General features: G+C 53.4%; 10 protein-coding genes across 10 annotated transcripts; 4 read left to right on the forward strand and 6 right to left on the reverse strand.

Moving 5' to 3' along the window:
• Positions 1-82: 82 nt before the first annotated feature.
• SEPMUDRAFT_57428 (glycosyltransferase family 39 protein) lies at positions 83-4,037 on the forward strand. The gene is made up of 3 exons (XM_016909436.1): positions 83-463; positions 562-2,197; positions 2,258-4,037. The coding sequence occupies exons 1-3, from the start codon at positions 197-199 to the stop codon at positions 2,701-2,703; spliced, it is 2,349 nt and encodes a 782-aa protein (XP_016765354.1). The 5' UTR covers positions 83-196; the 3' UTR covers positions 2,704-4,037.
• Positions 3,146-3,907, reverse strand: SEPMUDRAFT_19358 (uncharacterized protein; the record flags this gene model as incomplete). The annotated part of the gene is made up of 2 exons (XM_016908316.1): positions 3,146-3,400; positions 3,470-3,907. Coding segments are annotated over 2 exons (693 nt in total), but the record flags the coding sequence as incomplete, so codon positions are not given.
• Positions 4,038-4,617: 580 nt separating the features above from the next.
• On the forward strand, positions 4,618-5,282 carry SEPMUDRAFT_77274 (uncharacterized protein; the record flags this gene model as incomplete). The annotated part of the gene is given in 2 exon segments (XM_016910159.1): positions 4,618-5,017; positions 5,035-5,282. A coding segment is annotated over 1 exon segment (216 nt), but the record flags the coding sequence as incomplete, so codon positions are not given.
• SEPMUDRAFT_33394 (uncharacterized protein) lies at positions 4,900-5,336 on the forward strand (the record flags this gene model as incomplete). The annotated part of the gene is given in 2 exon segments (XM_016908536.1): positions 4,900-5,017; positions 5,035-5,336. Coding segments are annotated over 2 exon segments (420 nt in total), but the record flags the coding sequence as incomplete, so codon positions are not given.
• Positions 5,337-14,128: 8,792 nt separating this feature from the next.
• Positions 14,129-15,365, reverse strand: SEPMUDRAFT_146323 (uncharacterized protein). The gene is made up of 2 exons (XM_016903576.1): positions 14,905-15,365; positions 14,129-14,816 (listed from the first exon to the last, which is right to left on the reverse strand). The coding sequence occupies exons 1-2, from the start codon at positions 15,294-15,296 to the stop codon at positions 14,273-14,275; spliced, it is 936 nt and encodes a 311-aa protein (XP_016765358.1). The 5' UTR covers positions 15,297-15,365; the 3' UTR covers positions 14,129-14,272.
• Positions 15,366-15,419: 54 nt separating this feature from the next.
• On the reverse strand, positions 15,420-18,132 carry SEPMUDRAFT_130025 (DNA topoisomerase). The gene is made up of 4 exons (XM_016902325.1): positions 18,002-18,132; positions 16,150-17,937; positions 15,969-16,094; positions 15,420-15,909 (listed from the first exon to the last, which is right to left on the reverse strand). The coding sequence occupies exons 1-4, from the start codon at positions 18,089-18,091 to the stop codon at positions 15,874-15,876; spliced, it is 2,040 nt and encodes a 679-aa protein (XP_016765359.1). The 5' UTR covers positions 18,092-18,132; the 3' UTR covers positions 15,420-15,873.
• A 719-nt stretch (positions 18,133-18,851) lies between these two features.
• On the reverse strand, positions 18,852-20,407 carry SEPMUDRAFT_33082 (ubiquitin-conjugating enzyme E2Z; the record flags this gene model as incomplete). The annotated part of the gene is made up of 3 exons (XM_016908525.1): positions 18,852-19,170; positions 19,226-20,191; positions 20,256-20,407. The coding sequence occupies 3 exons, from the start codon at positions 20,405-20,407 to the stop codon at positions 18,852-18,854; spliced, it is 1,437 nt and encodes a 478-aa protein (XP_016765360.1).
• Positions 20,408-20,750: 343 nt separating this feature from the next.
• On the reverse strand, positions 20,751-22,494 carry SEPMUDRAFT_130028 (uncharacterized protein; the record flags this gene model as incomplete). Its single annotated transcript, XM_016902326.1, has 3 exons — positions 20,751-20,880; positions 20,940-22,085; positions 22,161-22,494. Coding segments are annotated over 2 exons (484 nt in total), but the record flags the coding sequence as incomplete, so codon positions are not given.
• Positions 20,844-21,340, forward strand: SEPMUDRAFT_34622 (Sybindin-like protein; the record flags this gene model as incomplete). The annotated part of the gene is made up of 2 exons (XM_016908579.1): positions 20,844-20,880; positions 20,940-21,340. 2 exons carry the CDS (start codon positions 20,844-20,846, stop codon positions 21,338-21,340), a joined length of 438 nt encoding a protein of 145 aa, XP_016765362.1.
• A 605-nt stretch (positions 22,495-23,099) lies between the features above and the next one.
• SEPMUDRAFT_146324 (uncharacterized protein) lies at positions 23,100-25,230 on the reverse strand. The gene is made up of 3 exons (XM_016903577.1): positions 24,983-25,230; positions 24,669-24,931; positions 23,100-24,608 (listed from the first exon to the last, which is right to left on the reverse strand). The coding sequence occupies exon 3, from the start codon at positions 24,489-24,491 to the stop codon at positions 23,304-23,306; it is 1,188 nt and encodes a 395-aa protein (XP_016765363.1). The 5' UTR covers positions 24,492-24,608; positions 24,669-24,931; positions 24,983-25,230; the 3' UTR covers positions 23,100-23,303.
• Positions 25,231-25,646: the final 416 nt, after the last annotated feature.

Genomic DNA, 25,646 nt, shown 5'->3' on the forward strand with positions numbered 1-25,646 from the left:
TGCAGTGCGCGAGCTTTTGGTAATACGGTAAAACGTACAGCTGTCTGCATACTCGACAATCCTCCTTTCTTCGCCCGCCCTGTCTTCTTGTCTTCTGTCCTTTCTTCCATTCTTTCCTACTCTTCTCTCTTCTCCTTCTCTTCCTGCACCCACTCTCTTTGCACCCACTGCGGCGCTGCAGTGCTCGCAACGCCGCATGTCTCAAGCACAGCAGGTCCGCCTGCGCGGACCTAAAGACGCCAAACGACCGCAGACGCCGATCACAGACTCCGCCGCGCTGCTCAATGGAAAGACGGCGGAGGAACCATGGGCGGGCGTGACGGGCCAGCTCAAGCACGCGAAGAAGAGCGACTGGGACCACAGCGTTGCCTTTGCCATCATCACACTGTTGGGCTTCCTCACCCGCTTTTGGGGCATCAGCCACCCCGACCAGGTCGTGTTTGACGAAGTCCACTTTGGCAAGGTACGTGGAGCTGGACCTGCTGCGCCCAGGATGATGTGCATGATGTTGCTGCACGCATCGAGGTCATCTACATAGAGCATACTGATCTGGACGCCTAGTTCGCAAGCTACTATCTCCAACGAAGCTACTTCTTCGACGTCCACCCCCCCTTCGGCAAGCTGCTTTTCGCCTTCGCCGGCTGGCTCGTGGGCTACGACGGCAGCTTCCTCTTCGAGAATATCGGCGACTCCTACATCGACAATCACGTCCCCTACGTCGCATACCGCGCAATGCCGGCCCTGATGGGGGCTCTGACGGTCTCAGTCACATATCTGATCATGTGGGAATCCGGGTACAGCCTGCCTGCTTGCATACTCGCGGCTTCGCTTGTGCTGTTCGATAACGCACATGTGGGCCAGACGCGACTCATTCTGTTGGACGCCACCCTGGTGCTGTTCATGGCATTGAGTGTACTGTGCTATATTCGCTTCTACAAATTGCGTCATGCCCCCTTTGGCAGAAAGTGGTGGAAGTGGCTGCTCCTGAGTGGTGTCTGCATGAGCTGCGTGATCAGCACCAAATATGTCGGAGCCTTTACCTTCTTCTCCATTGGCGTGCCAGTGATGATCGACCTCTGGGAGTTGTTAGACGTCAATCGCAAGAGGGGCGCTCTCAGCCTGCCAGATTTTGGCAAACACTTCGCCGCGCGTGTCATTGGACTGGTCGTAGTCCCTTTCCTGATGTACTTGTTCTGGTTCCAAGTCCATTTTGCCATTCTCTCGCGCTCTGGACCGGGCGACGATTTCATGACACCAGAGTTTCAAGAAACTCTTTCTGACAATTTGATGGCGCAGAAGGCTGTGGGAATCGACTACTTTGATGCCATATCCATGCGCCACAAGGACACCAAGGTATATCTCCACTCGCACTTCGACAAGTACCCACTGCGATATGAGGACGGGCGTGTTTCGTCTCAGGGTCAGCAAGTCACTGGCTACCCACACAACGATACGAATAACCTTTGGCAAATTATCCCAGCCGAACCACTTGAGGGCTTAGGACATCACGTCAAGAACAACGACATTGTCCGCCTACGACACCTCGTTACAGACTCCTGGCTCTTGACGCACGATGTTGCTTCACCATATCACCCCACCAACCAAGAATTTACTACAGTCTCACTCGAACAAGCCAATGGCGCGCGTTTCAACGACACTCTATTCGAGATTAGAATTGACAACGGCAAGGCCGGTCAGGAGTTCAAGACACTTTCTTCACACTTCAAGCTCATACATGTGCCCACCAAAGTAGCTATGTGGACTCACACCACACCTCTTCCCGAATGGGCTTACAAGCAGGCCGAAATTAACGGGAATAAGAACGCACTACAGACTTCCAACACATGGTATGTGGAGGATATTCAAGGCATCCCGGCTGACTCTCCTCGCAATGTTCGCGAGGTACGAAAGCCGAAGAGCATGCCTTTCATGAAGAAGTACCTAGAGCTCCAGCGTGCAATGTTCTATCACAATAACGCCTTGACGTCGTCCCACCCGTACGCGTCGCAACCCATCCAGTGGCCTTTCCTCCTCCGTGGTGTCAGCTTCTGGACCGAGTCAACCACGAAGTCGCAGATCTACTTCATGGGCAATCCGATCGGCTGGTGGTTCTCTTCCGCTCTTCTGGCTGTGTTCGCAGGGATCATCTTCGCCGATCAAATATCTGTTCGTCGCGGCGTGGATGCACTCGACACACGTAAGTTAGCAATGCCGATAGCATAGCAACGCTCGGCCTCCATGACTAACCGGCTCACAGGCTCGCGTTCCCGACTGTACAACAGCACAGGATTCTTCTTCCTGTTGTGGGCAGCCCACTATCTCCCCTTTTTCATCATGGGCCGTCAACTCTTCCTCCACCACTATTTACCAGCTCACTTGGCGTCTTGTTTAGTCGCCGGCGCAATTGTAGAGTTCATCTTCAACATTGAGCCCCAAGAGATTCCAAATATTGGCTCTGGCAACCCCATCGTGGACGGCAAAAAGGGCAATAAAGCACAAGCAGCTCAGCGCAGCAAGCCGATTCGTGAGCGCATTGCTGGTCAGACATTGATCGGCACGTGGGCTGCCAGTGGCGTGATCGTCGCGTCGCTCATCTGGAGCTTCTGGTTCTTTAGCCCATTGACGTATGGAACGCCAGGGTTGGAGGTTTCACAGGTTCTTGCAAGGAAGTGGTTGAATTATGACTTTCACTTTGCCAAGTAAAAGGGGCATGGTGTTGAAAGCGCCCAGGACGACAGCGTGGTCGATTGGGTCTGACCATCAAAGGTGGTTTTTGGTAGTTCAGCGGGCGTTGGGACTCGCAGAGACAGCAGGCTAGTTAGCAAGACAGGACGACTGACCAGTGTAACATTACTTTTTTGCCGCTGCTCTGTGCTTCCACTGTCTACTTGGGTGATGTGTAATGGAATATGGACAGATGACAGGACCTGGAAAAGACGCAGACCAAAATGTGGCAAGAGAGCAGATGCATATCTTGTCTGGGCTACCTCCCGATCCATTAATCATATCTAGCTGCTTTTGATGCGTTAGTCGTGTGTCAATTTCTGCTTCTGGTCTCCATAATATGCTCGCTGATTGTCCCCGTGAGACTCGGTGCCGGACCGGAATCTTTCCGTGAAACGTCTGTGTCGTTCACTTGCTGGCCTTCCACTGCATCCATAAAAGGACTGTACGGGGCAGCAATAGCATACTCCCTTCCCCTGTCACCGTGCCCGAACGCGCCCGGCCAACGTCGTTGCTGCTCGTGTAAAGCGTCCAGCGGCTCGCCAGCAATGCCATACTTGGCCCAATTGACATGTGGCATCCGCACTACAGTCTGCGGACCAGGTATCCTGGGGAAGTGCTTCTGGACTTCATGCTCCGACTCCGCCTTGATCTTTGGAGGTGCGAGCTGCGAAGGCTCCGAGTCTGGTGTCTCCGCTGGCAAAGAGTTCTCGCTTTGCGCATCTCGCGTGGCGCCTAAGGTGACCTCGTCGTCCAGGTCATCGTCCTCGATATTGTCCAGGATCGCACGCAAATCGCCCAAGCTAGGCCTCTGTTCACGCAGCCGGCCAGCGGCTAACTCGTCCTTGAACGTCTCTGGTTGGTCGAGGGCGCGCTGCTTGATAGTGACTAGTGTATGGATATCGTGCTGCGCCTTCTTCTTTTGGAACTGCAATGTAGATATAGCTGCACGCAAGGCTATCGCATCGCCAGCGTCGTCGCTTGAGAACGGGAGACTCGGCGGCTGGGGTATGTAGTTCGCCGGAGGTATGCGAGACGCTGCTGGCGGCAGGAGTGAGGGAGCGTCTCTGGGCATGTGAGGGTCATGATGTTCTTCAGGCGATACGAGCGGCGGCGCAGTGCAGGCCGGGAGCACGGGCTGGACCTTGGGCGTGATGGGACTGTAGGCAGGCGCCACAGGCGATGACGACCCGGTGTGCGAGCTGCGCGAGTGGGAGTGGGAATGGGAGTGGGCCTGTGAGTCTGGGTCGTCGCGGTAGTCGGGCGGCAATGCGTGGTATGTGTAGGCGGGGGCAATGGTGGTGTTGCTCGTGATGGTGGTGGCGGTGGTGGTGGTGGTGGTGGTGGAGGGGTTGCTGATGGAGGGAAAGTCGTGGTCGTGTTGCAGTGGCCGTGGCGGCGACTCGTGCATGGCCAGTACAAAGGATGTAATGTCGTTAACAGTGTCGAGGTGGACAAGCGACAAGCCTGGGTAGAACCTGCAAGGTGGGTGGTATGGTATTGCAGTAGCCGGATCTAATCAACACTTTTAGTGGAGGAAGTCTTTTCTCTTTATAACGTCATATAATCAACTCGGGCATAGGTACCCGGGTACCCCTCCTTCCTCTGCTCTTCACCTTACCTCCACGACTGCTGCTCCTCCAGGCAGGGCGTCTCTAAAGTGATGGAAGCTGCCTGATACATATGTACCTTAGGTACCTTGTTGTACCCAGGTGAAGCGTGGTAGGTACCTAAGGTAGTACATAATTAGGTAGGTACATATCGTGAGTATACGGTCAAGTACTTGATGACTCAGAATGGGGTCTGCCCCATCCGGGCTGTCAATCAATGCCTTGCAGCGTTGCAGGCTTGCACTTCTTCTTTTGCTTCTTTTACAAGTTTTCCAGAATAATGCCAATTACCAACAACGTCGCAAATCAACACCGCGAGGAGACATGCATAGCCATCACGTCTGAGAGGAAGTGCTTTCATCCAGGAAACAGCTTTGTGAAGCGCTCCCTTCGACCTTTCGAATGGCAAGTCAGTCACATCAAAGGAACAATTCATGTTCCTAGGCTGGGCAACGAACGGCTCCTTAACGAGGCGGCGGCACTAGCCTACGTTCGCTAACATACGAATATTCCCGTCCCCAAGTTGTACTCCTACTTCGAAGACGATCAAGCCGTCGTTCTAGTTATAGAGTACGTCGACGGCGTCGGTATAAACGAACTCGACGATGCGCAACGAAAGATCGTCAAAGCGGAGCTAGAACAACACCTGGAAACGCTGCAAGGTTTACGGTCCTCGAGAATAGGTACCTAGACCTAGTAGCATCGTTATTTTACCCTATCTATCGAGCAACACTTGCAACCTTAGGAGACGACTGGAGTCTTCAGCAATCCGTTCGTAAGGAATACGTCTTCTACCACAACGACCTCTCGCAACATAACGTTGTAGTAGACCCGGTATTACTGAAGATTTCTGCTATACTTTACTGGGAGTACGCTGGATTCTTTCCTACGTGGTTCGAAAGGCGGTTTTTCGAACGTATTGGACCATTAGTCGCTAAGGACGGTGAAGATATGATTCAACAAGAATCATCGAATTCTTACAGGCTCATGTTGTACGTGTAAGCCTAGCAAGCTGTTGGAACATAGTTGGCTGACCCTTAGTACTGACTGTTTGCAGCGCGATTGACCCGCTATCTCTTGTTTGCAAATGTGATATGATTGTCGCATCTACTATCAAAGATGTTGGACGAGGCCATTTCTGTAGCGATGCTGGCGGAGACTGTGCTCGCGTTCTCGGCAACAAAGGATATGAGGGCGTAGGATAGTAGGATGTTTTACTTTCGTCTTTAGCATTATAGTAGAGTCTGAGAAGATTCGGAAACGCTGATACGCTTGCGTCAGTCGGTAACAAGTCGCGTTGAGTGCGACAAGATCAAATATATCCTATGAGGAACGATTGCAAGCACGTGGTAGGCCTTGGACTTTCTGTGTCCGCTGTCTGTATACTCTCCTCCGCTAGCTGAACGACGTGAGCTTGACATGCTTCCAGTTTGTTTGTCCCCGCCGTGCTTCCTTAAGCTCAAGTATGTACTGTAACCCCAATCGGACACCTCATCGATAGTCCCGTCCTCGCCACCTATATTGCTTGTGTCTACTTCTCAAAGCCAAGGGCAACAACATTTGACGCGTTACTAGCGTGGAGTCGAGAAGGAGCATAAAGTGCTTCCAGCAAGCAGCAGCCAAGAATCACAATCTAGCCAAAGCAAGCAAACCCTCCCGGTTCGCATGACTTGTTATGCTGGTGTGGTTCCAAAATGGGATCTTTGCACATATTCGGCTCGTGAAGCCCAACACTTTATGTACCTACGGTACCTACCCTTACTCTTGCACCAACTACCTACTTGTTTGGCACCCATGGAACAAGACATGCTTCCACCCGACCTACATATGCGACGGGGGCATAAGTACGGTAAAGTACCTACCCTACCTACCCTACCTACCCTACCTACCTATCTACCTATCTACCTAGGTAGCTTATCGCCATACAGATGTAGCTGTCACCGTCTCACTCGAAAAGCCATCAGGCTTCTCGGTGACGAACGACATGCCCCCACCTCCGTTCAGTTGCGAACACTTTGTTCCCCCGCCTCCCTCCTCAACAGGAGGTCTTCTTCTCGTGCATTGCCAAGGGCAAATCTGCCCAGATAACAGCCTACCATCCGAGAAGTCCAAGACCCAGTGTCCTGGCACGATGTTTGGTGCCAACCTGCCGGACGTGCGAAAGAGGGTGGATTTCCTTCCCAAGTCATCATCATCATCATCAATCGTCGTCGTCATCAATCAATCAATCAATCAATCAATCAATCAACTGGCGATTAATGACCCACCACATCTACGAATGGGTTCTCGTATTGTTTGGATTGAATGCTTGCCTCTTTGCCCCTGCCTGCCCTGCAGAAGATCAGCGTGGCTGGGGTGGTGATGAGCAACGATTAATGTGTGATGATTTGCACAAGGGACTAGTCGTCCGTGGAAACTGAGGCGGTCTTGTCACGTCTCGTCTGGTGGACTGATCTCGTCCGCGGGCCAAGGTACATGTACCTCCTATCATACCTTAGGTACCGATGTCGGAATATGAATGGCCTTGGCATATTGCGGCAAAAGTGTCAGTCGCGATGCAAGGTCAACAGTATGTACTAGTAGTGGTGTTCTGTCACTGCTATCAATAGCACATCATCATCGTCGTCGTCGTCGTCGTCGTCGTCGTCATCGTCGTCGTGGTCGCCTTGGAGCACAGATGTTGCGAATTCGTGGATGAGGAGAATATTAAGTGCTTTATGTAGGCTGAGGGCCAGACAGGCCACGGCTGCAGGGAAACCCTTGGAAGTCGTCCGCTGTCGCCAGGGGGTCAGGAAGAGGTGGGCTCCTTGTCCGGGCATGGATACAGGTCATTTCACTTCTCTTTCTCTCTCTCTCCCTATCTCTCTCTCCCGTTGTTCTCCTTGTGCAGCAGAGGAACGAACACACACACACACACAGAGAGAGACAGAGACAGTAGTGATGAATAATCAGAACAATCAGAACAATAGATCATTGTTTCCAAATTTCTGCCTCACTTTCGCACGGATACTCGGACTCTTCGTTTTGTAGTGTAGGACAACGAGTTGTTGAAAATTTGTATCGGAGGCCTTACTGCGGAACCTAGATCCTTTCATTGGCGTCATATCATACTTGTATACAGGCGTTCGCAATGTGATACGCCTGGTCAACCCGGGTTCCCATTTCCTCGTCCTCCTCCTATCGTGAACGCAAAGTCGCTGCTCGGGCCGGCTTGGCTATTGAAACAAACATGAGAGAGATAGCACGGGCGCACCTTTCGATCAAGGGCAGTCATGTCGATGCGAAATGGAAACCAATCAGTCCACTGTCCGGAACAGTCGGGTCATCTGAACCTTCATGTTCCCGCTGTGCTTCGGGAAGTATATGAACATACAACCTAAGGTACATAGGTAAGGTAGGTAAGGTACCTGCCTACCTATCTCACCGTATATACCGTACGCGAGTACTGCAACCGGCTCCGTCCGCCACGACAGGAGGCTCCACCTGGGTGAGACATGTTGTTATTTATTATTACCATGTTCGACTGTCGCGAGATGACGAGCTAGCGACGGAAGTCAAGAAAAAACAGCCACGACGATCCTGTCCCAATGCCATGGCACAGAAAGTCAATTGCGCAACGCGGACACTCGTTTCAGTTCCAGGAGAGGACTGGGGCCGGACTGCACTCCGGTGGCGGTAGCTTGACACTCTGGCAAGTCGGAGGCTCGGAGTCGGAGCCTATCACCGACCAGCCTCCGAGCGAGTGCTAGGAGGTAAAAAGAGGCTCTGGTCTGGTACGACTGATATCGCCGTGCCCCATGGGAAATCCCGCGTGAAGGAGACACCGCCCACGCTCCAGGTGCAGGTGCAATCATATCAGGTGCTGATGGCACTATGTACCTATGATATCGGTACATCGAGGCTCGTGAGCAAAGCCCTCGGCCCTCCCCTCGACCACTGCTGCTTCGCAAGCGTCTGAGCAGGCTGAATAGGGCCATGCCTGAACTGGGCAAAAAGTCCAGGCGGATACGTCCCAACGAGTACGACGAGCAAGATGACAATGTATCTTCCATGGAAGCCCCTTCGTTGCATGTATATAGTTGGGCACTTTTTTTTTGGACAATACCTGCAACCTGCTCCGGGAGTTGATGCCATGCAGGCAGCCCTCGTATACGAGCAGCGTGTTTGTGGTAGGTCTGAAGTTGTCGCGTGCGCAACTGCAAGAGGGTGACCCGGTCCATATGCGGAACGAGTTGACAACATCCGTGGACCAGCGCCCGTGGCCTTGTTGAGTGTTGTCGGAGCTGCAGGAACAACACATGAGGGGGCCTGGCCTGGCTGGCGATGAAGCGTTGCCTGACGCGCAACGTGAGACGCAACTTGCTCGAGCATGGGAAAGCCTCCCTCTCATATTATTATCGCTCCTCCGGCCACAATGGGTAGACGCTTATCAATATGATTCTGGTAATAAGCTCGACTCGACAAGCTTTCGGCGCGCAGCAGCGGTCATGATTCGGGCCGTAGGAAAGCCGGCGTCAACGCTGTCCATTGCTTTGTTCGGCTTGTTGGAAACCTCCCTCCCTACGTTGTACGTTCCAGAGGTATCCCTGGCTGGGAGGTTGGGCCCATCTTCCTGTGCGCGCTCAACAAGTTGTGGCGGAGAAAAAAAAAGACAGGCTTCAGGCCCGAAGATAACGGCGAAAGAAAGAAAAAGAAAGCAAGAAAAAAGTGCCTCATCAAACCCGCACGACAGATGCATCAGGTACACAATAATATCAACAACTACTAACAACAACAACATGAGGGCCACAGCGGAGGAGATGGAGAATCCGAGTACCAGGAATATACTGAGTGTCTTTTTTTGCCCATGCATAGCGAAGTGACACTTGGCGTGAAGATTCTTGGCTTGGTCGTCTAGACTGGGAATGTTGGTACTACAGTGCGATTTGGCCGTGGTACCTTAATTGACAGGAATGGTATGACGAGGTGAGCCGCATCGGGAAGCCAACGCAGGCGGCTCTGGTGACACTGGTCTGCCTCGTATCGAGTCGCATCCAGGAGAAGTGACGGGAGGTAGATTGCTACGAGATCTCCGTTTGCGTGTTGCACATCGCCGACATGATGAGGTTATTTTTGCAGAAACACACCCAACACATACACACACAGACACGTGTTGTAATGCAGCTGTCCGTGATTCATCATAGCATTATCCATGCTGACAACGCTGCCCATCGAAGATGGTGCAAAAGTTTGTTCGTGGAACAGGGCATGCTGGGACAGGTCTCCCGAGCGCCCTATAGCTGAAGCCGGGATGCTCAATATCATGGGAACTTCGGGAAGGTGAGACGGCACCCACAGTGGTACCGACATGTAGGGAGGCAAGGTGGTTACAGTACATGATGGCATGCTGTCGTAATGGATTGGACTGGACTGAACGGGACACTGGTCACAAAATGCATCCAAATCGTCGGAACGATCTGTCAAAGCGACCAGTAATTATTGGCAGAAGATCAGGTCGTGTGTGCGACCTGTAGAGTACATGTACATGTACGGTCATGATGAATAAGGTACCCTCTTGGTATGTAGGTCACCACGTTCGGAATGGCAATCCGCTGATACAGGATTTGCCTGCCGACCGTACAAATCGGGCTCCCGAGCAAATCGAGTCAGCCTAGCGCGACAAGAGTTGTCGGGGGGTGAAAACATGCTATGGTGCGACGTGGCGATCAGGACCTGTCGGTTTGCAAAATGTCACCAGCAATCGCTGGGGCGGAAGGGCGTTCCGGACAATCAATCTTGCATCGGCTCTTTCAATGCGCATGCGAACACCTGCAGCTCCGTATGCAAACGGAACAGCGACACACCATGCACACCAGCAACAAGGCATGTCGCTGGGCCTGCTGGCCAGTGGCCACAGTCGCACCCATCATCACTTCACGGCGGGAGCGAACCGGTTCCCATGCGGCCTCATGTACTCGCGCGCAAGGACCACACTCGGTAAAATAGGTACTCTCTGGCACAGTGGGCACAGGACACTGTGGACACTGTGGACACTGGACAGAGAGACATTGTGATTTCTCTCCAAGACACATCGTATATGGTGAGATTGCCATGGTTCCAGGGTGCGATCAGAGAGCCAGCCAGCCGGACTTGCACCCAAATTCCAATCCCACAACCCAATCCACCCACCACCTAAATCGAGCTTGCTAGCACGTCGGCACTCACTGTTAGCGTTACGCAGGGGCCTGGAGCCTGGAGGGCTGAAGGGCTGAAGTGAAGGGCGGTGGGCCGGCTGCTGATCGTTCTGGCGGCACCGCGTATCCCTCTGGTGAGGCGAGACCACCCAATCCGCAGACAGCCATCCCATCACAGTCGACGATGCTTCCGTGAGGCGCTGGTCGCAGTGCACGATGGATGCTGCAGTATAGGTACAATGTGTACTTCTCTCGTGGTACCTCGGGGGCAGCCAGGCCAGGCTCCCAGCCTGAGCCAGCCAGTCAGCCGGCCAGACGCCCCGTTTGCCGGAAGCTAGCCTGAGTCCCGGTCTAGTGGTAAGCTCGACTAGCATCGAGGGGACATATTCGGCTCTGTCACTCCGCCGGAGCGCTAGAAGCATTCTACCTTTGGTGTAGTGCGTCGCGCCAAAAGTCCGTTGATTCTGACACTGGCTGCTTCGCATCGACCCCCGCAGGGGAGGGGGGGGGGGGATGGCACACCTCAATGATCAGGCCCATGCAGCAATGGTTCCGTGCGCAGCGACAAGCGACCGTAGCAGCAAGCGCAACAGCAACCGCAATAACAACCGCGACAGCAATGGCACGGCGCAGCAAGCGACAGATGGATACGATGGCGGGCGGAGGGACAGGGCAGAGACAGCCGGTTGCCCGTCTTCCCCGAGCGGACGGCAGGTTCAGGCTGTCTGTCGCATCATGGATCGGCTACGCTACATGCTCCCGTGCATACGGACTACTGCAGGTACGCAAAGAAGCAACAGCGCGGACCGTTAGGGAGGTCAGGGATGAGCCCAGCGATCTGCAGTGCCTTAGTCGCAACCGCAGCAGCAGCAGCAGCGAAATAGTCGAAACAGCACGGCGACAGGGAAGCGAGGTCAGGGAAGGGCAGGGAACTAATGTTTCGCGGAAGAGAGTTGCAAACAGCCCAAAACCACCGTGCGTCATGAGACGATGAACGACAATCTCATCCGTCACCCTTTTTTTGCTCTCTTGTATGGATTCTCCCCGGCACCGCGTTCCTTGTCGTTGGTCGACCAGCTCATCAGTTTGCCAGCAGAATTAATTATTAACTTATCTCACACCTTCACTATCCTCTTTTTTTTTTCTTGACCTGCTTCTGCTTCTTCCTCTATAACTGTCCTTCTCGCCTTGCCTTGCCTTGCGTACCTCGCCTTCACTGCTCCCACGCACCAACACACACATACACACACCACACACCACACACACACACACACACGCACACATACACACATACACACACACGCACGCGCGAAACTATTGTCGCCGCCCGTCCAGCGCACTCGCCTCCAGCATCCGCTGCCGAAGAGACCAGCAGCGAGCGCTGTACATCGTTCACGCAGACTCCCACTCCTACGTGTCGCGCGCATCAGAGCGCCAGCATTCCAGCCAGCACACGTTGCTCGCATTCGCTGTGCCCTTGACACACCCTACCTCGTCAGCGAGCCCTCCGTTCACCTTTTCGCGCCTCTTCTGCGCTGCGCTGTTCTGGGTCCGACTGGTCGCTTGTACCACGACTCTACCTCTCCCGGTCCCTTTCTCGCTCCCTTGCGAGCCATGTAAGTCCCTTGTGCCACGCCGCAGTGGATATCCATCTGCGGTATATAAAGTCCAGCCTCTGCCCAACTGTTGCTGACTGCTTCTTGGTGGCCAGACACACCAACTCCATGATTCTCAGGACCACCACCGACGACTTCAACATGGGCCGCGGAGCATACGACACGACAGGGTAAGCTTGCCTGCCTGCTTGATGGCACTTTTCGCTCACCGAACATTGCACTCGCGCCCCTCGCCCTTGCCCTTGCCCTTGCCCTTGCCCTTGCCCTCACCCGCACCCTCGCGCTTGCCATCGCAGCAGCAGTAGCAGCAGCAGCAGTTGCCAGCACACAGCAAGTACAAGCGACTGACTTCTTGTACACAGCACACCCAAGCCAAAGCCACCGCCGCAACCGAAGAGACGATAGCACTCCGCTCGCTCCCGACTCTCTATCTCCCTCCTACCCGTCCTCTCTTTCTCTCTCTCACTCTCTCTCTCTCACACACACACACAATCTCGCTTCCTCTCTTCCTCTCACCCCTTCGCTCCCGCTTGGTCTCCGGAGCCGACTGGCGGAACGGACCTCCCGATGAAACAGCCTCATGGCGAAACAGTCCGTGGCGCTGCGACGGGTGAAGAGCGAGTCGCGCGTTTCGAACTCTCCTTCTTCTTCTGGATTCTACCCAAGCTCCCAATTTACGTTGCAGCTAGCCTGCAGCTGGGAGACCCACCTTCATAATCGACTTTCCAGTAGTGGCCGGCCACATCACCACACTCTACTGCCCAAACTGCCAACAACACCTCTGTTTTCGAATTCGAGCATAATACCCACTTGAGCGTTCCTTGTATTGCCTAGCACTTGTTTTCTGGTCCATGGACTGCCACATCCACATCCGACTCGCGCACTGCACGGTGCCACTACAATAATATCTCCACACACACGCGCGCAAACACACTCACTCACACACAACACCAACACGCACACACAACCACACACACACACACACACCTACACTTCTACACACACGCAGACACACGACACTGCTGCTCACGGATCACTGGAGACTTCACATGGCGTTTGAATAGACGGGTATGAGTGGAAACACTATGGGCGACCGGTCTCTGGTTTAGAGGTTAGTGCGGAGCAATCCGCCATGGACAAAAGAAACTGTATACTATTATCTGCATGGGACAAAGGCGTTGGTGGCAGCTGTTTAGATTCACTCTTGCTACGGAAGAGACTACGAGCAGCGAGCGTGACAGGACAGGAGGCACTGCTTGGCTGTCTGTACACACCTGGGCTTGCTTTTTTTTTGTTTGTTTTTGGATCGGGTGACAACCGACCACGACTACTGTTTCGGACTGGATTTACAACCACGGATGGCCTTGAGCGGGTTTTTTGTAATTGCAACAGATACCCAACACTGCAGCTCTTTTAGTTGATTTAATGCAAAGACTACACTTTGCGTCACACTTTGCACCCATCTGAACGAGGCCGACCTTTTCAGGCCTTTTTGTCTCACTACTGACAGTGCGCCTTGATTGCACAAGCAATCTTTTTTGATGTGAAAATTGGTGTGTGTGTGAGTGTGTGTGTGTGTGAGAGAGAGAGTACAGACATGTCGCACAATTCCCCGAGTCACACCAAGATTTTCGGGAGGAGAGAAAAAAAAACTGTGTTCCACTTTTATTATCCTTTTCACGGTGCAAGGAAGTCGCGGTCTTGTCCCTCCCTCGCACCCTCCGGCTGACACGATGATCTTGCATCAGGTGCATGTAAGGTACAGTACCTACCTCCTAAGGTACTAAGTCACCACTCTGGCGGTGCACATGACAGCTGCCAAAAGTGGATCCATCCGATCGATATTTTTGTGTTACACAGACACAAAGACAAGAGGGTCAGATCTGTCTCGGATCGGTACAGTACAGTGCAGTACAGTACCAGGTACCTACCGATAGATGTACCTGGTGACACCTGGTTTTTTTCTTCTTTCTCCCTCCTCTCTCTCTCTCTCTTTCTCTTTCCCAGATTGGCGACAACAACGTAGTATAGGAGGTATGTATAGTAGTAGTAGCAACGTAATAGGTAGAGTTAGACCCTATACTACCCGGCTTTTGTCTTTCTCTCTCTCTCTCTTATTCATAGAACGACTGTCGCTCTACCTAGCTACCTAGCCTTCGAACAAAAGGGATACTGTACCACTCTCGCCGATTTTGCGGTGAATGGGTGGTAGCTTCATAGGAGTGTGGAAGACCACGGATAATGAATCGGCCCGCTCACCATGGTCGTCATCGTCGTTGTTGTTCTTGTTGTTCTTGTTGTTGTTGTTGTTGTTGGCCTTCTGTACCATTCTGATACTCGGAGGTTTCGCATCGGCAATTGGATAGACCGCATTGACCTCGTACTGGTGGTGGTGGTATCTCTCGCTACTCCTACTACCACTACTACCACCACCACTACTACTCAAATCATCATCATCATCGTAGCCCAAAATCGCCGCGGTGGCGTTTGTGAGACGTTCAAAGGAGGAAGAAGATGCAGAAACATCAAGTACGACTGCTTGGATGCCAGTCGCCTGACATGGATGATGGGTGGCACTGTTGCTGCTGCTGCTGCTGCTGCCTGAGATGGGCACCCGTCGTTCGCGAGGAGTCCGATCGTGGCACCAGAAGGGAACGCTCCCTCGTGTTGTCCCGGTGGGGAAGGTCACTCTCCTGATGGTCATCAAGGCACTGGGGTGTCAGCGTGTCGTAATTTCTTTTTTTTTTCTTCTTTCTGTTCCAGAAGGGGGCAACTACGAACCATTCCAGCTTGGTACCATCCGGCTTCAAGCGACCGCCCTCCTGTGGCTCGGTGTACGAGATGCCCGTATTCGTCTTGGCCAGCCGCTCTCGGACATCTTTGAGAGTGCCAAAGCCATCATCCGATGTCGTCGTCAGGGCATAGTCGACGACTCCAAACGGCTTATCCCACCAGTGGTTTGCTCGGTGCTGGGGATCATCATTGACAAACGCGATCAATTCGAGATATGAGCCATCCGCAAAAAGGATCAATTTGTTCTCCGTCTTGCCATCGGAATGTCGGCCTCCCTCGCTGATGACGAAGTGGTCGGTCAGCCATGTCGGAGGGTGCAGAATGTCCTGATATGGCAGCAGGAGAACGACGTGATCCAATTGGGCTTGACTGGGAGCCATCGTAATGTAATGCGGAGGATCCTCACTGCGAAGACAGAAAATGTGAGGTACTACTGTATTTATCTTCACGCACAGTATGTAGGAGGCGGTGTCAAGTAATGTACAGTATGAGCTGCTGGTGGGGGGATGAGCATTTTACCCGGCTAGCCTGAGGCATGAGTAAGGTATAGAAGCACAAAATGGCCCACAGTCACTTGGACCACGATAAAGTGAGGTCCATGCAACTTCGAAGATGGACTTCGGTACTCTAATCAGTGCAAATTGTGCGCGCGCCTGATTCAAAGGTTCGCTATTCCGCCATCCGTGGCTGCCCAGGCAGCGCATCGAATCAAGTAGTGGCAATTTATTCATTTGAACTATTTCTGTTTTCATGTGTCTGGGGATATCACAGTCGTACACTCGTCGCCTCACAAGGGAGAGAGAGTGTGAGAGGGCCGTGATGGCCAACCGTGCGGTCCGAACACAACGCGCCCAGAGTCGACCGACACATGGTCCCGACGCGGTACAATGCGTCAACGTCTCTGCCACAAGAAAACCTCGACACGCTCAAATCTGCAAATTGACGGGAGTCGATGTCTCAGCGTGGCAGGCCTTGCACATATCGACGGACGGACTTTCACTTGACGTTAGCATGGACGTGTTGTTGCAATGACTTTGTCCCGAGTGACTTACAGCCTGAAGGAGATTCATGCCTTGAACTGTTCGCGTATATGTGGCCCGGTACTGCTCCACCATTTCGTGAATTACAGCGCTCTTGGTGGTGCGGCTCTCGCATATAGCTTTCATCTTGAGTTCCATCTGGAAACAGAGTCAGTGGACCCACGCAGCCGGCATAGTAGTAGATCGAACTCACCTGCTTGCGGAGGAAAGGCTTGGCCATGCTGATTTCGTGACCCATGCTTTCGTAGCCCTCCACCAGCGCGACACCCAGCGTGGTGGGAATGAACTCTTCCACGCCTGCAGTGCTGCCGCCAACTCGACGACTTGCGCCTCCACGACCTGCCCTGCCACGACCACCGCGACCTCTCCCTCTCCCACGACCCCGGCCACGTTCTACAGGCGCCGCACCGTCACTGTCCTCGTCAGATGCAGCGTCTTCAACGTCACGTTGCTGTCGAGCCCGAGGTCTGGTCTGCACGTACTCGCGCTCTTTGATCTTGGCAATATGTTCCGCCATCGTTGCATCTGTGCCAATTCCATTTGTGTCCATCAGTGCGATTAATTCCGGTTCTGTAAGATAGCCAGGTGGAGATGTTTTGCCTTCATGAAGCAGGGCCTCCGTGGGCACGAAGACTTCGCCTTCGCGAAATTCGGGTAAAACTTGACTGCTCGTCCACTTATCGTAAGGGTATACATCCAGGTAATTACGTTCCAGGACAGTCAATCCCGATGCGCTGAAGGTCTCTGGCCCATACGCAATAGTGATTTCGGTCTTGCTGCCTTTGGCGTCATCGCTGCAGCATGCTAGGAATCGTCTGGTGATGAACTCGTAGACCCGCTGTGATTCTGCATCGAGCGCGGATGGGCCTAGAAAATTCACCGGGTGAATGGGGGGATGGGCTTTGTCGTTATGCCGGCCAGCGCGTGGCCACTGAAACCCATTGCTGAGCAGACCTTGTGCATGTTGACTCCATCGTGATTGGTTCTGAGCCTGGTTCTGGATCAATTGCCGCAAATCCATGTTCCGATCGAATTGATCGGTCTCTGTGCGAGGGTAGCTGATGAAGCCTTTCTGATACAGGCTTTCTGCGATGCCCATGACGCGCTGACTGTCCATGCGAAGGAAGCGGCTGCTGCATTTCTGCAGCTCGACAGTCGTCAAAGGCAGCGGTCTCCACTTCGAAGTGGGCATAGTCTGCACCTTCGTCACAGTCGCATGTCTCGCCTGAATGCATTGCTCGTACAAAATGACAGCAATCATGCGATCGAACAGATGCTTGCGGGCCCAATTGAAGCTGACTTTTGCATCTTCCTTCGTATGCGTGACCTTGATCGACCAGAATGTCTCAGGGACGAAGTTTCTCACGCGCATATATCGTTCCACCACGAAGCCGAGAGTGGGAAATTGGCAGCTTCCATAACTGATGATCTTCTTGGCCTCAGCAGCCCCAGGCAGCATGGGTTGCAATGAGATTGTCAATCTGCGTGTGAAGCATGCACCAATCCGTAAGTCAAGTTCGGTGCGAGCATAAACTGCGTTGGCTTGTGCCTCGTCGAGAGCGACAGGGCGTCGAGCTGCATCAATCACATGGTTGCGCTCCACATTCGAGAAACGCGCACGTACGACTTTACCTGCACTGCGGAGTCGCGCGTTGGTCTTGAACGCGCACTCCCGGATCTCTGCACCAATGTGCTCGCCTTCGCGATCACAGTCGGTCCATATGTACAGATAATGAGCAGAGCGAGCCTTGGTTTCGATATTCTTGGCCACGCCTTTCATCTTGTCGGCCACAAAGGTCTCGATAGGGGCATCGAAGAGGGCAGATGGATCTCGAGACCGCCAGTTCTTGTACTCGGCAGAGAAATCCTGCTCCATCAAATGGCCCAGAACGGAAGTCATGGTCACCTCACAGGGTCCCCATCCGGGAAAGGTGAAACCAAACTCGTAATTCTTGACATACTGGTTCCCCGCAATACTGTGCTATGGCAGTCAGCGAGAGTCACGGCTATATCGTCGTGCTGTCCATGAGGCTGTCCGTGCTCACTGTCTGGAATTGTCCGCCGCCGAGATGTGTAGCCACCGCTTTGGCGATGGAAGGCTTTTCAGCCACGCACAGCACCTTCGTCACGACCATGTTGTCGATGAACACCCTCCGTCTTCGTGCGCCTCCGTCTCATGTTCGGTTGTGGGATGGAGTTGATGAAGATGTTGCCGAGTCCAAACAAAAGCTAGGTACGCGTCGAGGCAGACGCGCTCCGAGTGGATCCACTCATGTATGCCTCAGGCAAATACATAGCCGTAAGTTCAGAACGTCAACTACAGCAAAAGCGAAACTTGGAGTGGAGGCTTTCCGCGGGACTGGTTCGACACACTTTTCTCTACACTACATGTACTGATGAAGACGGTCCGAGGCATCTGACAGCGATGGAGGAGGAGGAGGAGGATGATGGTGGTGATGATACACCGACAACATGGTCATGACTACTACATGTAGATATTTTCAGCTGTGGGGGGCCGGTCTACGGCGAACTTTTATACCTTATGATACAAACCACGCATGGGCGTCCAAACAATGTGGAGCCAGTGTGCCACAACTCCTCGCTAGAAAAGAAATCTGGTGGGTATCATGCTGAGTCCTGTCCTGTTGTATGCCCGAAACGCCTGAAATCGTCACGTGCTCATCCACCATCCCCTTTTTGCATTCCGCTAAGAAGGCTTCAATCGCTGCAGAATCGTCGATAGTATCCACTGATCAGTTTTGGTGGCTTGTCGTGGGTCCAACTCGAGACCTGCGAGAAAGCTACCGGTCAGCCGTCCATCGGCCTACGGGCCGCTGCTGGGTGGCCGTCTGGATTCGTGCGTTGTCGCAATATCCAGGGCCTGGTGGAAGACCATCACAAGAACTCACTGCTTTCTTGTGCACTGCGGCGCAACTTGCGATTGTACTGCTTTCGCTTGTCCTCTCCACCCCACTTCAGATCGAAGCTCTCGGGATTAACCATGGCCCGTGGATCGAAATTTGCTGTCTTGTCCTCGATAGCGGCTACTATGGCGTCTAGATGAGAGCCGATTTCGTCCTCCTTGACCGGGAAGTAGCAGAGATGCCCATTGCTTGACACGCGGTGGTGGAAAAGGGGCGTTGCAATCTTCACCCGGGGCTGCGTGGTTGGGAAGTCGGGAGGAATGTATACATCCAGGTTGAAGATACCGCCGCTAACAGAGATTTGTCAGTGACCCTGGCGACGAACCGCAGTAAATCAATACTCACTCAAGGTTGGTCATTGGCTCGCCGAACAATGTCAGGTGCCATACGAATGGATTATTGGGGTTCGGCAAGCTGATCTCCATGCGGCATCCACTGTATGACCCTGCATTCCATTTGTCCTCCATTTGCTTGAACTGGAAAGCAAGTTGTGTAGCCAGCTGTGTCGCCGACATGACTTGTTGGGCGCCAAGACGCTCCCAGGACTGAGCTTCTTGGTCCAGTCGGGCGAGGATGGCGGCCATACGAGTCTTGAGACTTTTGTACTCGAAATGTCCTTCCATGCTATTTGGCGGGTATTCGAATTCCATCCTTTTAAATGCTGTACCATCTGGTTGTGCCTCGCCGAACAGGTCGATGGCTCGAATGTACGCATCGTAATACCACAAAAACCTCCGCTTGACGAGATCGGCGAAGGGATCCCACTGGGCTTGATCCAATGCATTGTATGTCGCCTCAGCATCGTACTCATGGACCGAAGCTGGTGTTGACGAGCCGTTCGTGCCATCGGCAAAGGACGACTTGGCTGGCTCGGGTGACTCGTCCGTTGGACTGAGCTTGACCTTCTTCAGAGCGGGCTCGATCTTATCGGGCTGTATCTGCAGCAAGGCCTCTAAGCGCTGGCACACGGACACTTTCAGCGTCTCGTGCCGAATCTTGGCAATGTACGCAGATGGCTGCGGCTCCTCCTTTTTATTGCTTTCGTACCCGGGCTCATTCTCGTATGGGTTACTCGACATGAGGCTCTGGATGCTGATCAAGACGCTTTCCAAACCCTGCGCTGCGCTCCATTCTTCTCCAGGATTCCCACGCCAGGTGCCCAGAATGGACAGACATACTTTGCCCTCGGCGTAAATGTTGGGGTTGAAGCGGGTTCGACCGCTGTTAGTCGTGAGGCATCGCACAGTGGGAGCCTTGATGGGATACTCCTTGGTGAATTTCATGTCGAATTCGAAGAAGCCAAACTCGTACCTGGACGACGAGTCAGCCACAGCACGCAGTGGATGTAGCCAGAAAAACAGATACTCCCACTCACGGCGTCTCGGGCGGTCCGATGATCAGTGCGCGAACGCTTCGTACGTCGCTATCGCGACAGGACACTGCAATCGACAGGTCGCTGCCTTTCTGCGCCGACGCGATCTCCTTGGCGATCCGGGCAATGGCGCCATTGGTATTCGAGTTCGACATGGCCTCGCACTTCTCGTCGGATGTGGGGGTCGACGCGGTGCTTTGCAGATGTAGGTGCGTGTGTTTCAGCGTGGCTGGGATTTCTGGTGACCGCTCATGGTCAGCCAAAAGCGCCAGTGACTGCTGGTCAGTACCTGAGCACGTGTCGTGGTGGGACAAAGTGAAGGAGAGAGGAGGTCAAGTACCTAAGGTACCTTGAAGGTAGGTACATGTAGGTAAGGTCCCCAGAGATGGAGAGAGCTTGGAGGAGCCAAGCCCAAAGTGGAGATCTTCTGTCGATCGTGATTGCCCTCCTAGGGCCTCACTCACATTCACATGGCACCCATAGAGAGACAGAGAAAGAGAAAGAGAGAGACCACACCCATTCGGATTCATCCACCTCGACCCACTATATGAAGAGCTTACAGTTTGTTCCGCCGTCTCCACTGTCGCCGATATGGTTGTCTTCGCGCTCCTGATCATCAACAAAGCTGGTGCGTACACACACTCCCTCTCTAACAGACAGCCCTGTGCACCGTTTAACACCGCACAGGCGGCCTGGTCTACAATCGCACTTTTGCTCCTGGATTGCAGAAGCTAGACTCCAATGACTACCTCATCTTAGCCGGCACCTTTCATGGCATTCATGCCATCTCGCGCAGCATCAACCCCGCGCCGCCCGCGCCAGCCGTACCAGGAAACAGAAGACCACTCACGACCGGAATTGAGAGTCTGGAGAGCAGTCATTTCAGACTGACTTGCTACCAAAGCCCTACCGGTATCAAGTTTCTGCTCTTTACGAGTCCCGAACAGCCCAATACGGATCTTGTGGTCCGAAGGTGTTACGAGATCTATGGCGACTTCGTCATGAAGAATCCATTTTACAGTATGGAAATGCCGATCCGTGTAGAGAAGTTTGACAAAGCCCTCGGGAGTTATCTGGTCCGACCTTGATCGCACCGCGAGAGGACCTACCTCCCTCCGTACTGGGGCCTTGGAACGACACGCATTTTCACGGGTACATGCGCTCTCTTACCTCCTAGGACGACCGGAGAAACGGCCAAGCACCAAGAGCTCCACATTACCTTAGTAACATCCACATCACCGCCACACCAGCTCCACCCGTAAGGCTGATATTTTTCCTTGCCAAGGCATCCGTCAGCCGGGATCACGCTTGGTATTGACACCACAACCACCTGGAAGCTGTGAGTGGCGAGGCCACACGCAAGATGGTGAAAGGCTTCTCGGAGCGGGCGACGGAAGGGTACTTCGATGTCGTAAGGTAACTTATTAGGAGGCATTTTGAGCAAGGAACAGTGGCAACGGCAGTGATGAATGATGAAAAGTGCCGGAAAGATGTTGTGTTGTTTACCATTTGAGCATCATGTTCCGATAGAACGTCGCAACCAACCCATCTCCACAGTCGCGTCCCTTCCATCACATGTATCCTACATCGTGCACGTAATGCGACCCAATCTCAAGATACACGACCAACTAACAGAAGTCCATACAGCACTCGCAGCAGTCGGCGCAACACTCGCAGCCCTCTTCACACACAAAACAGCAGCACAGCGTCGCGAGACACGCACCCAAGCAACCTCGATCCTTTTTTTGTCGCGGTGGCGCCTGCTGTTGGTAGCCTTGCTGGTACTGCATTGGAGGTGGACCTTGCTGGTAACCACCGTACTGCGGTTGACCGCTATGAAAGAATAGAGTGTTAACATAGGTGATATAATGCGACAAAAGGGTCCCCATCACATCGTTGTGGACTTACTACGATTGTGGAGGGTACTGCGGTTGGCCGTATTGGGGCTGACCTCCGCCTTGATAGTAGCCTTGAGCTGACATTGTGTGTGGTATGTAGGTAGGTAGGTGTAAAGCGGGAGCGCGAGGTTCGTTTGGAGGAGTGTGATGCCTTTCTCGAGCTCGGTCTGGGGTTGCGACGAAGGACGGGAGCTTCTGTTGCTCGCGAGTAGTTTACGTGTCCAGGTTCACTTTTGAGCTTCAAGAAAGAAAAAAGGTGAGAGCTGATTCGAGATTTGCTCGGTGTTGCGCAGGTGGTGGTCGAAATGGTGGGAAAAGTGTGCAGCAGCAAAGGGTAGTAAGATGGTGATGGGCTGTGGCTGAAGTAAGGTATGTGAGTGAAGAAAGCGGGAAGTCGAGAAATGGAGCGCCCAGCCAGTTCTTGAGGTGAGGAACTGCTACCTCCTACAACCTAGTACGATTACGACAACCGCTGAACCTTATGTTCCAGCTTCTTCCAATCTTCAGCTGGCGGAGCTTCGCCACCTTCCAAATGGTGTGGTGGGCTGGCCACTGCCACCACCGGCTGCAGCAGGATCTGATTGGCGCAATTCACGTCGTCTTCTACCACGCCACTTTCACTTGCGCCGTGCTGAGCCACCATCACTCGCTTGCACATAGTATGGAGCTGAGCATCGACATATATCACCCGTCACAGGTACTGCCGTGCTTTCCGAGAGCGCCGAGCACGGTCAAGCTTTTGCCAAAAGGCTTAGCCTTGAGCGATGGAACAAACTTGATTAAAGTGGGGCCAAGCCATCGGCCAACCAATTATTACATGTATACTGAGCAAGTGATTGAAGGGGAGGTACCCGTGGACGGTGCTGTTTTACCTACTGTTGGTGCCTAAGGTACCTAGTGCTGGCGATACCGTACTCGGGAGGACAAGGGTCTGGAGCGAAGGGATGTTGTAATAACTGCCGACGCCTGCTCAAGCCTTCCTTATCTAACAAACGTTGCAGGGACTACAAGAGGTGGCGCGATACGTCCTACAGAGGTATTTGCTGCCCTGCCCAATCTCTTCCCTGTGAGTATAATGTATTCGCTAAACATGCCGTCAACTTTCTGTCCATCGTTCAATCATGTGGGCGAAGGTACGCAAAGATCGCGTGCCTCACTCATCGGAATCAAGCATGCTAAGCACGTCTAGCTCCCTTCTAACTATCCGCTCGAATTCTGTGCGCTGCATTCCAGACGCCTTTGCCAGTCGAAATAGACTCTTCATATCCGTACTTATATGCTGCTTGATCGCAAGTTGTGCTTGGTCGTAGCTCAATTCCATCTCTGCAGCCTTGTCTTCCAATCGATCCACGCTGGAATTCGATGAAGTTGGCGACATCGGTCGAGGCATAGAAAGGGAATTGTGGCTCTGGTGAGGACTTTGCTTGTTCGCGGTGGCGACGGCAGAGTCATGCTGCTCATTATTGGCTTTCCAATCCGCATGTGGTTGAAGGGAGGCATAATAATCGGCAGAGTCGGTGCGATCAGGTGCGTGAATGGCAGCCAGCGCATCGCCATTCAATGTACTCCCCGCTGCTTCGCCATACTCTTCATCCGGGTCGTGTGAGTCCATTGCTGGTTGCACCTCCTCGCCATATCGCGCGTAGTAATCCTCCTCTTCTCGGTTTGAGAACCCTCCTGCGACATTGGCTGCGAACGGAGCTGGAGAGCATTTTGCCGGCGTCCGCGCAGGCGTTTGCCCAGGACTCCTATCATATGCTGCCCAGTAGTCATCGTTCGAATCGTCCCCAATTTGTCTGGCCAAAGTCTCAGTGCGGCCGTCGGGATGCGTTGGTAGCACATGGCCATTTGCAGCCACTTCGCCAGCCTCGGCCGCAGATTCGAGCCATTGTGAACCGTCTTCGGAATCGTCAAGCGTCCGTAGTTCTGCGAGTCTCCATCCTGGCCCAGACAAGCCGTGCTCGTCGTTCTCACACCACACGTAGATGGGCAGCAGGTCAAATTGGTCCACCTCCAGCCGAGCTTGCAACGTCTCTCGATCCAGGGACCTGTACCTGGCAGGCCTGACATCTTCCAGCTCTAGTTCTCCTGATACGGGGTGTGGTTCGAGATTCATCCGCTCCACCGTTTTGAGCAGTTTCGCGCCCAAGCTCGTGTTCCATGACAGCAACGGCAACCAGCCATCAGTGGTATTCCCGGACAGGAAATTCACTCGTTGGCGGAGAATAGGCGCGAGCAGTGGTAACAGTGCGGGGGGAGGTTGCGAGGAGACGAATGTTGTTGGAAGACATGCGAGAAGTGGAGGCAGAAGGTCTCGAGGTTCTGGCGGCGGCGGCACCATGGCCTTTTACTGGTCGAGGAGAAGAGAATGAAGTAGGTTGGCTAGGTCAAGGACGGAAGCAGATGCAGGTGCAGGTGCAGAGAGGATGCGATAGCTGGCAGAACACAACCAGTCTTGCTGGGCGAGGTCGTCAGTCTTGCATGTGATCGAAGAGGCGTTAGCTGCTTGTACACTCACACGAGACAGTGTAACTGGTAGTAGGTACAGGTAGTAGCGACAGGCAGCAATGAGGATACATGTACCTTTCGCTGTCGTAGGAGTAGGAGTGATAAGTAGTAGTATAAGAGTCGTGGTGGAGACCCACTCTGGGGGCGCTCCGGCTCTAACAGTCCAAGCATCGTTGATTCAATCATGGCGCTCTCGTGTCGGAAGTGGTGTGTCGCATCCTTTCGACCGTGCCGGCGGGTGCCAAGACATCCCCGACGAGCTACCACATCTACCTGTAGGTACCTTAGTAAGGTAGGTAAGGTAAGGTAGGAACAATAAGGTACCTTAGGTAAGGTCAAGCCACAGGGCAGCCCAGCCCCCACCCCCACCCACTCCATGTGAGGTTTCCTTTCGCACGAACGTCGGCCGGTCGCGGGGAGTCGCGGGGACATCGGGAGCTTTGAACTCACGAGTCAGGACTGGAGGTCCCACGAGGAGGTAGGAGGTACTCGTAGGAGGTACAGTACCTGTCTGTACCTATAAGGCTGTACCTGACTTCTACCGGTAGGTACATGTAGGTAGGGTAGGGTACCTATAGGAGAGGAGGTAGGTATGTTGTCAGTACACTCTCGTTTCAGCCAAGCATATCCAGATGCAATCGACTGGCTTTGGTGTCGGCCCAGCTCTCGCGGGTTGCAGACGGTTGACTGTAACCTGTAGGCTGTTTGGGAGATAGGTACTTTTCGTGTATCATCAGCTCGACCGCGTCGGAGACTCTCGACTTCTTCTCGCCGAACCACTGTACAGCACCTTCTGCTTGGTGGAACATACATGTATCTTGATAGTCCTGGTACGGTCTATGAAAGAGACCTGTCGTAGTACTACCACCCACTATGTACCCAAGGAATAACTAATGATCAAGATGCATAAACAGGTCATCGTCTGCTGGGTCGTTTCGCGATTTTTGACGGGCCAATCAAAGAGCTGGGAACGTGGAACTTTCGCGTT

This window comes from Sphaerulina musiva (genome assembly GCF_000320565.1).
Source record: "Sphaerulina musiva SO2202 unplaced genomic scaffold SEPMUscaffold_1, whole genome shotgun sequence".
In the NCBI taxonomy this organism is placed as follows: Eukaryota; Fungi; Ascomycota; class Dothideomycetes; order Mycosphaerellales; family Mycosphaerellaceae; genus Sphaerulina; species Sphaerulina musiva.